General features: G+C 40.3%; 1 protein-coding gene across 1 annotated transcript; it reads left to right on the top strand.

Moving 5' to 3' along the window:
- Nucleotides 1-4,144: 4,144 nt before the first annotated feature.
- On the top strand, nt 4,145-10,812 carry mab21l3 (mab-21-like 3). Its single transcript, XM_018757997.1, has 7 exons — nt 4,145-4,192; nt 4,959-5,165; nt 5,244-5,315; nt 6,212-6,503; nt 8,831-9,012; nt 9,127-9,321; nt 10,400-10,812. The coding sequence occupies exons 1-7, from the start codon at nt 4,145-4,147 to the stop codon at nt 10,631-10,633; spliced, it is 1,230 nt and encodes a 409-aa protein (XP_018613513.1). The 3' UTR covers nt 10,634-10,812.
- Nucleotides 10,813-12,024: the final 1,212 nt, after the last annotated feature.

The raw sequence follows: 12,024 nt of genomic DNA, 5'->3' as shown, positions 1-12,024 counted from the left end.
TCTATTCGAGATAATGAGTTTTACCTGAAGATTGGATCCGATGCAAGGGTGCCATCGAGTTTCTGCTCCTAAGCCCCTTAACTCAAAATCCTTGCTACACTCCAGAGTCAAATATAGACGTGTGTGAAAGTGCATTTGTTAACGGTGTCAGTGACATTTCGTGTGTGACAGGCTGCAGCCTATTCAATGGTGTGTTGTATTTCAAATTGTAGAGCAATGTGCTCTCTTCCATGAGAATTCTGCTGCATGAACATAGTCGCACAGCAGATGATTTTATCCAAAGGGACCTCTAAAAATATTAGACTTCACATGTTTATGCAGCAGCTACTATATTATGCTGAAGTAATTCCAGGCTTTACTCTCCCCTCATTAAATCATCCAGCTTCCCACACAAACACAAGGAAACATCAGAGAGTGGCAGCTGTGCAACAGAGGAGCAGACGAGAACAAATGAATACACACACACACACACACACACACACACACACACACACACACACACACACCTGGATATTCCTTGTAAGGAGCTGAGGAGCAATGAACAAACTTGTGTAAGATTAAAAAAAAAAAATTAAAAAACTGGTGGTAATGTTGTTGCATTTATTGTTGTCCAGCTACTGCTATATATTTGCACTTGTCTGCCTGCCTGTCTGCACTATTTTGCATACCGTGTTATAAGAGAAGTGGGAGGATGATCAGCTGCATGTCGATGTCATTGTCCACGTCAGGTCACATCACTGTGCTCCAGTTATGTCATATTTCGAGAACAATCCAGATATTTCAGGGCAGTGGAATGTGTATAAGAATGTGTGTGTGTGTGTGTGTGTGTGTGCTGTGGGGGAAGAGGGGGGTGCCTGGTTTCCATGGATATGTGTTTCTGCTGTGGAAAGAATGCAATAGCATGGGCATCGCCAGTGCCCCAAGGCAGAATTTGGAGAAATAAGGAAGAAATTGGATTAGAACACAACTGATTCAACTGCATTGTGTTGCCGCTACAATAAGTGCAAGCAAAATAACAGCATGTAAAACTCTTTGTCTGCTGTGAAATGCACTTTTAAGAAAAGTGGCTATTAAATGAGTAAATGTAAATGTAAATGCCAATGTAGAACTGGCTTTAACAACACTTCTACCGTCTGTTCAGGATAATCAGAAATACTTCGAGAAGTTGCATGTAAAAATGCTGCACAGCAATGTTTTAAAATGTGTGTTAAATGCACAGTAAACTATTGTTTTCAGTCAGACGAATCTTTTTATCCTTTGCAGTGAGAATCACAGCCAAATCTAAAAGCAGTAGTTGTTATAAGAGCAATTCCCATGCTTATGTTTTTTTTTTTTCCTGTAGCAAAGGAGATGAAAAGGAGGGAGGCAGAAAAATATTCTGAAACAGTCTTACATTACAGGGTCTGACACAGTTTTCAGTGAAAAAGAGGGCAGTCTGGATAAGAATGTCTGTGTCGTTCAGTTTCAAGTTTTATTAGGGAGTTGTATACATTTTCTGCTCATCTACGGAGCTTCTTCCTTTTTGATAGCAAATTAAGCACTATTTATTCACACAAATCGCAATGTTGAAATGACACTACAATAAACTGTAAGCAGCTGCTCTGGGGATTAAAGGATTTAAGCTGTGTTATATCTTCCGTGCTGGTCTATTGTGACATGATGCCGTGATACTACTCCATTAGCACAAATTAAACATTGTGAAATTTTGGGGGAAAAACTGCAAGCTTCAGGCAAAAATACTGTTTAATGCAGAAATTCTTTAAAGAAACTTTGTAATGCAAGAACAATCCAGTGCAGATTTCATGCTGATCAGTTCAGCAACCATAGTTGCTTTAGGGACATAGAAAATGATGGAATGTAAGGAAAGTTGGGCATCTGGTAGAGTAGTGGTTAGCTACTTTTAGACCCAAAGGTCGCAGGTTTGAATCCTACCCTTGAGCAAGGTACATGTCCATAATTTTATCTATAATATAAGTATTATGGATAAAATGTCATGACACCACACACACACACATTTTCAGAACCGCTTGTCCCTTACGGGGTCGCGGGGAACCGGAGCCTACCCGGCAACACAGGGCGTAAGGCCGGAGGGGGAAGGGGACACACCCAGGACGGGACGCCAGTCCGCCGCAAGGCACCCCAAGTGGGACTCGAACCCCAGACCCACCAAAGAGCAGGACTGCGGTCCAACCCACTGCGCCACCGCACCCCCGTCATGACACCATTAACTTTCAAAATGTGAACATTTCAAAATTCAGTACAGTACCACTCCATCACATTTGCATATGCAAAGTAGTCAGCTTTGCAGGGTATATGTCAGGTTTTTTTTTTTTTTTTTCCCTCTGAGGAACAACATGCAAAACTGAATATTCAGTTGTGTGGTGTAGTGCCACCATACAGTATGTCACAATGAGGTTAAAAATGAGAAACTGTTGTGATTTACTCAGAACGAAATCCCAGGGAAATTTTAATAGAACAAACTCAGAAAAAGAAGAGGAATGCTTCATGTGGAAAGCAAAAGGTAGAATCTGAAGCCTTGGTACCAAAATAGTCAATAATCATTTCTCCATTAACTTCTGTTCCTTCTACTCTTCAATTTCTCATAAACTTTGAAATAATGTTTTCAGCAGATCTGAATAATTTTGATGGGTTTTTTCTTCTAGCCTTACCTTGCTTTTACTATTTAATTATATGCACATAAGAAAGCACATTAGTCTGGAGGATCTCATTATGGTCTAAATTTGTACAGTGTTTGTATAATCACCTTCCCTACAAGCACAATGTGTGTAATCATCCATCAGGTGAAGCAGAGCAGCAGCAATACATTTACATAATGACTGGATGATCATACTGCACCCTCATTATCCTGATTGAGTGAGAAACTTTGATTTTATTGGATCTTAGTGAGATTCTTATACAATACTGGGCAACTCATTTCTGTTCTTTCCAATGAACAAGTCAATGTCAGGTAATCATTTTATCTGTTTCCATGGAGTGCAATTAATAGACAAGTAGTTTTTACAGTTGGATGGATGGATGGATGGGTGGGCACACACAGATACACAAAAAAATTGCCTTATTAACATGTGTGTTATATACAGTCCTGCTTGAAAGTATTTGAACCATTTGTGTCCCTTAGTTTTGTCACAAAACTGTTCTTTAACAAGAAGCACTCTTTCTCATCTGATGCAATAGGTGTGCAATTAGTAATTTTATATGTTGGTTAGAGGAATTTATGCATGTGGTAGAAAAGCAGAAATAATGCAGATGCAAAAATGAGTGAAGCCCAAACTGCACTGATAAAACCGAGTAGGTAAGTAGAATCAAGTGTGTAAATGAAAAATTGATCAACTTTGTACATTTATGTCGAGATTTAAATTTTATAAGTTTGTTTTAATATTGGGGGTGCGGTAGTGCAGTGGGTTGGACCGCAGTTCTGCTCTCCGGTGGGTCTGGGGTTCGAGTCCCGCTTGGGGTGCCTTGCGACGGACTGGCGTCCTGTCCTGGGTATGTCCCCTCCCCCTCTGGCCTTGTGCCCTGTGTTGCCGGGTAGGCTCCGGTTCCCCGTGACCCCATATGGGACAAGCGGTTCTGAAAATGTGTGTGTGTGTGTGTGTGTGTGTGTGTGTGTGTGTGTGTGTGTGTGTGTGTGTGTGTGTGTGTGTGTTTTAATATTTTATGAAAGAATAATAACCATTTCTACATTCCTATAGGGTTCACATAATTTAAAGCAACACTATATACTGTATTTAGTTGTTGGGACACTGTAGATCTAGAGGACCATGGAGGCTTTTTTGGTTTGTAAAATCAATGGTTTGAAATCAATGGTTCTATTTTAAAGGGCTCAACCCTCAGTCCTGCCTGTGTCATGTGAAATTATACAGTGAAGTGGAGAGACACACAATAATTTCTATGTGGACCTAAATGTGTCACCTGCTGTTGTTAATGGACTGAAGTAGTGCAGCGTACAGATAAAGTGGGCTCTGGAAAATGTAAGAGGTGACCTACTGGTGTGAGGAGTCCTTAGCGTGACTGAACAATTTACTTATAGAGACGAGAAAGTTGCAGAGGGAGAAAGAAGTTCCAAGAAAAACTAAATTATTTGGATGGAAGACAGGGAGCAAAAATCGAATGAATACCCAAAATGGCAGAGTTCACGGATGAAGACCTGGACCACTACTTACAAAATCAGGTAATCGTTACAAATACTAGCAATAATTAGTAATTGTTATAGCTTTTCCACACACTTCTTGAGCAGCATACATTGTATTTGGTTGTAGTAAAGATGAAATAATGTAAGTACTGAAATTCTTGAGGCAACTGAAACCGAAATGATTTTTTTCTTTTTTTTTTTAAATTTTGTCTCACAAAGTGTAGTCTCATAAGAACATAATGGAGTTCATGTGGCACATCAGTTTTTCTGCTATATTTAGAATTGCGTTCATTAGACAGAAAGCTCGAGAGACAGCCTATGCAATAGCCCAGGAAGACATTGCGATATGTGTATTTACTGTCTCTGTGATTTGGACCCAGGCCCCTTTGGGCCTCATGTGGTAGAAATAAACAAGCTCCACTTAAAACACCTGAGCTCAGGTTGATGCACCAGCTGGGGTTTGAGCCCGAAAACCTTAATAAAACACGATCCAGGTGGTTTAAACCTGTCTCAATTAACTTTGGGGCATCTTTATTTGTTCATTTGCTTTCACTGCTGGGATTCAGATGTTTTGATTGATTTAGGTATTTATTTGAGCCTGCTAAAAATAACCAAATAAAGTCAGGTCATGTCCAGTCAGTTGCCTTTTAATCAATCTGGTGCTTGCTATTTAATATGCACTTCCATCATGCACCCAGATAGGATATGTAATATTTAGTGAAGACAAATCTGCAAAGTTATCAATTAGGCAGCCATGCTTTTTGTCTTCCTAAAGGTGCCAACGTCCTTCTCCTTTAAATGGTAACACCACACTTTTCCTGTTCATTTTGCAGTTTTTCGGAGCCTTCACACTTCATTTTGTTCTCCGCAGGTGGACCTCAGACATCGGCAGGTCTCCAAATCAGTGGAGGAGGTCCAGAAAATCATCAGGGACCTGACTTCTGAGGTCAGCAGCAAGGACAGTCGCTTCCAGTCGATCAGCAGCTCGGGCATGTACAATGACAGCCTCAAAGTAGGTATTCTTCACAAAAGGTGTCAGTTTCTACGCCATTAAAAGTATACATATATTTATTTTACGTATTCTTTTCAGGATCAACCTGCATTAGTAGCCAAATGGACCACTTTGCTTAGGGGAAGGTGTACATACAGTCCTGCTATTCAGGTAGGTGGAAACAGCATTGCTAAGCAATATCCTTGGAGAAAAAAAAGTTGTTCCTTTAGTGATCTGATACATTTAACAACTGAGAAACATTATGAGATATACAGACAATGGTCATCATATCTTACACTCTTTGAAACAACCACTGGGATGCACATTTTCAGAACATTTTTCAAAATCTTATCCCTTCACGATATTCCTTTTGGGTTGAAACAGATGCATAATCCATAACTGTTTTTAACGTTGCTCAAGCATGTCTTGCATGTATTCACAGTCCATACTCAGTTCACATTTAATCTTTTTTTTCTGTATAAAAGAGTTTGGATGTTTTTTTAATATTTGTGAGATATTCATGTTTTTGTACATGCATGTGTGTAAATTAAAAAAAAAAAAAAACCTACCTTTCAAACAGTGGTCCTGTAATAAATTCTAACACCCTTACTATCTTTACAGTGAGTATTGTTAGGAGAAATTAAAAGTAGAAGAATTACATTAAAGAAAAATTTTAAAAAAAAAATTGTTTCAAATCAATGTCAGGATTATGATTACCACATGGTCTTTTTTCAGTAATGAATATGGAAGAGTATTGATGGTAGAAGGTTAGACACTGAGCATCCTGTTAGACATGAGATATAACAAAAACACTTCCACAAAACCTACTTCATCAAATGGAACAATCTGGCGGGAGACCCAAGAAACAAGCAGACAGTTTGCTCTGTATCTTTCACTGGCACCCTGGTAACCGCTAAACAAAGAACAGTTTGTTTGGGTACCTGCTGGACTGATATGAGACACGAGGGTTCTGAAAGAGGGATCAAAGTCCATTTTCTTGGATTGCAGTGTTTCATAAGTCTATACTTATTGATTCGTATTAGATAATTCACTGCATATTCCCCCAGGTGCTGACGCCCACCTTGTACCTCATCACTGTACCGCTGCGGGGGTTGGTGGGATACAGGGAGCGCCGCGCCCAAAAGTGGCGCTACTACACGCTAAACGGCTCGCGACTGCTGTCCCCCGTCAGAGAGCCCGAGAAGCTGCACCAGTGGCTGGAACTGGAGTGTTTCCTCAACTCCTCCCAGGAATGGCATGACTCCCATGTCACGATTGAAGGGGACATTGTGCCTGCCAAGTTAGTGAGCATCTTTAAGGAGCACCTGGAGGAAGCCATCAAGGCCTGCAATATGTCCAGTGAGTTGCCCAGAGGATCCAAACCCCATAACATACACACACATTGACTGAAACCGCTTGTCCCAAGTGGGGTCACGGCAAACCAGAGCCTAACCCGGCAACGCAGGGCGCAAGGCTTTGGGGGGGCACACCCAGGACGGGACACCAGTCCATCGCAAGGCACCGCAACCGGGACACGAACCCCAGACCCACTAGAGAGCAAGACCCGGCCAAACCCGCTGCGACACCGCGCCCGCATCTTCCCTATAACATGCTGTATTCAAATCTAAGACATAAGGATGTGAGGTTTAAGTGTACAGTTGACATTTCAGTTCTCCATATTGTTTTCCTTTAATGTCCGTACATTAATATTGTCTCTTAGAACTGCATAAAGCATAAGGAACATGACCTATAGGGAAGACCAGGATGACTGATATGCAAAGAAATGGGCCTCCATGGGTAAACGAAGTATATAAATAGAGTGGACTGGGGACACAAACCTTTATGGCTAAGCTCAAAAAGCTTTTAGCAGCACTGGATTCAATTTCAGCCCTCGGGAGAGTTAAAACGAAGCTGCGTTCACCCAGTATTCCTATGTGGTTTGTGTTAGTTCAGTGGTGCGAGAGAACAGTATCTATTGACTGACCCTGACAAGTCAGTGTGATCACTGTGGATGTGTGAACTGAGCAGCTCAAAAAAAAAGACACACACACACACACACACACACACACACACACAAACAACGAAGCACAATGAGAGATTTGTGTTCCGAAAATATGATAGAATCCTAATTTTATTCCTTCTAACCTCAGTAAATGGCTTCATTTTTATCGAGCACACTGCGAACAAAGAAAATCCGAAACAAAAGCCGGTTGTCAGGGATGACGCGAGCAGAAAGGAAACCTCAACGTGTACAGACACTATGCTTTACCAAATGCGAAAGTGTTTGGTGCCCAGTATAGATGTGCTTAAGAAAAGTTTATCCGAGTGATACTGCAAGTGCCAGATCTGTTCACATTTGGGTTCCTAGAACCACAGTGTGATCTCTAATAGGAAAATCGAGTTCCAAAAACAGTGGGAGGTGCAGCTTATTCACTGCATATTTAGAGCACATCCTGCTGTTTCACACGCCCAGTGCAGGGAGCGGTGCAATATGAACATTTCAGGTCCTGTTACTTTTGTTTGTTTTATTCTGTCACAAGCTATAAATCATAACAATGAGCAGTGAGGGTGAAATAATGTGCAACCCAGAGCCAGAGTGGTACAGTAGAATCAAATAAATGTTCCAGGCACAAATATGTGATCTTTAATTGCACCGTGTGTCAAAGTAGCATCAAATTAAGTGTGGTCGTGCCACTTTGTGCATTTTATCTCAATATTTTTCTTGTGGCGTACTGCTCAGCCTCAGGGAACATTTAGTCGAACACCGCTAATGAAGTATGCTGGTGTCCCTCATGGTCCCTCTCACAATCCATATATCCTCATAAACACATTCACAATTTATAGGTCCCACCACTGTGTGCCAGCGTCAGCAAGTCCAGAGGCATAAAGCCAAATATACCTACAAATATAGCACTATATACTGCAACATACTAGTTATGTATATATACATTTATGTATAGATGTGGTCAAAAGACCACGTTAATTAAACACATTATTTGAAGTCCTTGAAAGTAAAATGGCAATTTAATCACTCAATCACAGTTTACTCCCAATTTACCCCATAATTCCAATAGGTGCAGGATTTCATAGATTCCCTAGCTAACAGGCTACCTGGTTGATTTTTTTGTCGGTTGACGATGACCAACGAGACAACCTTTTATATTCTAGATGGCAAATATTGCTTTAAAAAGAATTCAGGTGCGCAAAAGAAGAAATATGGAAAAATAGGTTGAAGTTTGTCCTAAAGGAGAATGATTAACTTTTGTCTTTAGTTATTGTTCATTTTCAAAATGCTCACTGAAGTTCAATGGGGAAGAATTAATAAACCGTTTCTGACTGGATACCTGTTTACATTCACTAAAAATAAGCAAAGCTGAGGTTTTATTTAATAAAAGTCAGCTTTTTGGTGATTCCTCTAATTGGTCACAGATGACCTTCTAGTGCTGGTAATGCTGTGCAGATTATGTAATGCTGAGAGAGAGTACATAATCTTAATAAGATAATCAAAATACTTACCACTAAGCTTTTGATTTAGAAGCACGCACACACACACACACACACACACACACACACATACACACGCACACCATGCACAAATGGTTGATCCACGTGCAACTACATTCATGTACTGACACACTGAATATCATAAATGCATAATAATGCTAATGGCTTCATTTCTCCTCAAGACAAGGTCACCATTCTGGAGACATTGGGCTCAGTGGTCCGTCTTGCAGTGGATACATCTGAGGCTCAAATTGAGGTGGAGTTGGTGCCAGCTGTGGAGCTGATCAACTCTTGGCCTCGAAAGGCTCACTGGCCCAGACTGCTGAAACGTTGGCCCTCTATGGAGCGAGCTCGCTGCATTAAGGTAAGAGGATGCATATCCAGTCAACACTGAACAAATGTTCCTTATCAACCAACATTGATTTTCTCACATGAAAGCAAATGAATGGTTGTACTTCATTGTACTTTCCCCCCACAGTCTTTCGGATTCAATCTGTTGGCCACCTCCAACTACCACTGGCTCCTGTCCTTCTCCCGAGCTGAGCAGGTACTCCTGGGAGGCGCCGATGAAGATGGTGGTTGCCGCAGAAAGTCTTACCGTATTGTTCGGCAACTGAAAGAGGACATCTGGTGTCCAGGCAATAAACCTGTCATCACAGCCTACCACTTGCAGGTATCTCACAAGCTTTGGTCATGAAACTTCAGTCCTTGAGGGCTAGAGTTTCTGCATGTTGTTCCAGTTACCTTGAGCTGCATTCTGCAACTGGTTCCCCCAAGTATCTGAAGATGATGTTAGTTCCCAGCAAAACCATGATTCTGACAGCAGTCAGGGGGAAACCAGCATGCCCATTGCCCCACTGTAACCGGAGCACCCACAATGTAGAGCTTTTACACTTACTCCCAGAATTACATTTACGTGTGCATTCATTCAGTAGGCACTTTTCTCCAAAAAGGTGTACAAGTCAGAGTAAGCAAAAGTCCATTTAACAGACAAAGTGCTTTAGACATAAACACAGCATTATTAAAGCACAGCTTGTTTGTTGATAAGGGTATGACTTTAATTTAATAGACTAATTGGGGGGAGGGGTTGTCTGATATTGTTAAATGTCGGTTAAATCTAAATGTTTCCACAAGAGTCTATATGAAATCTAAAGTCTTTTAAATAATATTTTTTTTTGAAGAGGAATGATACCTACATTTTGCCTAAGTGACAAATGACAGATTTTGCCACGCATATTACGTATCGTTTACTTGAAAATAATAATAAAAAAAATAAATCTCTGTGCTAGATATGCATCACATTGACAGCTGGCGTGACAAAGTACATATCTACTAACATATCAAATGGACTATTACGAAGAAGTACCTAAGTATCAATATGAAATAATGGGAAGTAGCCTGCAAACATATTGACTATAGAATTTTGTCCATTACATGCGAAATCCATTTAACTCTGATCAATTAAATTGAGGATCTACTCTTCTGCCACTTTCCTGCAACACATTGCTGCATTAGCTGCTTGTAGGATTGAGTCACATAGAAAACACCTAGATGATCTCGGCAGATACTGTGGTACAAATTTATGTAACTGTTAGGAAGCACAAGCTAAGTAGGCCCAAAAGAGATGAATTATGGTCGTCATTGTCAAACCCCTCCAGGAACCAATACAAGGATTCATGGCACCAAGTCTACTCTTAGAACACAGAATTCATTGGCCACTAGCCTTAACACCAGTCCCTTTTCCCTGACAGAATCTATTATTCTGGACCTGTGAGAAGTACCCCTGCTCCAAGGACTGGAGGAGCCTGAGGGAGAGCGTACTGCGACTGACCAGAAAGCTCTTCAAGTGTGTCAGCCAGCGTTACCTTAGGCATTATTTTGTCCGCTCATATAATCTGCTTAAGTATACCAACACCAATGAGCTGGATGATGTAGCCAGTAAGATCTCCGTCTTCCTGAACAACCCAGGTGCCTATATACACTGAGTCCTCTAGCATCTTTCAATATTCCTTTCCTGTTTCCTTTTTTGCTTCATAATGCCAAATATCGCTACCCCAAATCCAACCAATATGACAGGATTAAAGACAATCATTCATTTGGTGAAACCCTTCTGGTCCTTAAATTGGTTCTCAATTTAATGAAATGTGAATAAGTGAAAAAGCAAGAGCTCCACAAGGTCAGAAGTGCAAAAGCTTCATCTTGAAACACTGATTATGCCAACTGTTGCATTAATGGTTATGATAATAATTATTCTGGTGTGGTCATATATATATACTATTTGGTCCACCTATTATCGCTCAATGTCATGTACGTGGATTTGGCTAAAATCTTCTTCACTGATTTCATACATTCTTTCCCATAACTGTCATGTGCTGTCTGTAGTTTTAGTCAGCAGATTGTAGCTATCTGCTTGTATAACAGCCAGGCAAAAAACCATTATACTCTGACACCATGCATGGAGCATACCGTTCACAGGGTTATTTATGGATGGCTCAGAAGACATCATGTAGGATCATGAGCTGTATTGCACTTAGGCATGGTTCAGCAATGACACTCACAACTTACAGAAATATGACCATAAAGAGCAACAAGTTGGTCAGCAATCCTCCCATAACTGCCCAACACCAGTTGCACATACTCTAACTATTTACAATCACGGAGCACCGTTACATTATGGCAGAGCCACAAATCACCCACAACTGCTGGAATATTAAAACCCAGTGGTTGATATATAGTATGCATTTTGTTTTACATTTTTTTTGTTTTGCCCCATGTGAGTATGTACATAATCTAGGTCAAAGCTGTCCTCAGGGAATTTACTGAAATTTGAAAAGGTCATATGTTCTTTGCGTTTACCATGGAATGATGATACATCTATAATTGGTTGTTGTATTCTCTTAAGTACTGGTCCTTTCTTTGTTTCTGACAAAGGACAAACCTGGAAGTTTGCAAACTCCTGTAATAAGTGAGCATTTTTATCAACTACACTATACTTTTTCTTTTGATGAGTTCAAGAATAAATGTGAAACCGAGGCAGGAAACCTAGAAAGTGACTTTCCTTTTTAAAGTAAATGTATAATTTAAGAATTCTGTTGTAACATAAATGAAGACATTAACTGACGTAAGAAAACAAGGATTGCAGGTGAGATACCACAACATATTATGTAAATCAATGCATAAATTCTGCTTCCCACTGAAATTCAGAACCAACATGAAAGAAATTTCTTGCAAAGTAATTCTCTAATCCAAGAGCATTTAAATTCCATAGTATTTGTACAAATCAATGTGATGATGAATAATACTAATCATTTTTATGTGAAATTCCTGTTTTTAAAACCTGTGGCATAAACCCCATAACCAAATAATCAGACAAAAG

The sequence above is a fragment of the Scleropages formosus genome, chromosome 12 (assembly GCF_900964775.1).
Source record: "Scleropages formosus chromosome 12, fSclFor1.1, whole genome shotgun sequence".
Lineage (NCBI taxonomy): Eukaryota > Metazoa > Chordata > Actinopteri > Osteoglossiformes > Osteoglossidae > Scleropages > Scleropages formosus.
Note: the sequence above shows the minus strand (reverse complement) of the source record. Positions and strands in the feature narration are given on the sequence as shown.

What these genes read in the sequence shown, in the direction of transcription:
- mab21l3 (XM_018757997.1), top strand. Translation starts at nt 4,145, where the DNA reads ATGGCAGAGTTCACGGATGAAGACCTGGACCACTACTTACAAAATCAG. An exon ending in TGTACAATGACAGCCTCAAA is followed by an intron (nt 5,166 to 5,243) that starts GTAGGTATTCTT and finishes TATTCTTTTCAG; the next exon opens with GATCAACCTGCATTAGTAGC. An exon ending in TCACAGCCTACCACTTGCAG is followed by an intron (nt 9,322 to 10,399) that starts GTATCTCACAAG and finishes TTTCCCTGACAG; the next exon opens with AATCTATTATTCTGGACCTG.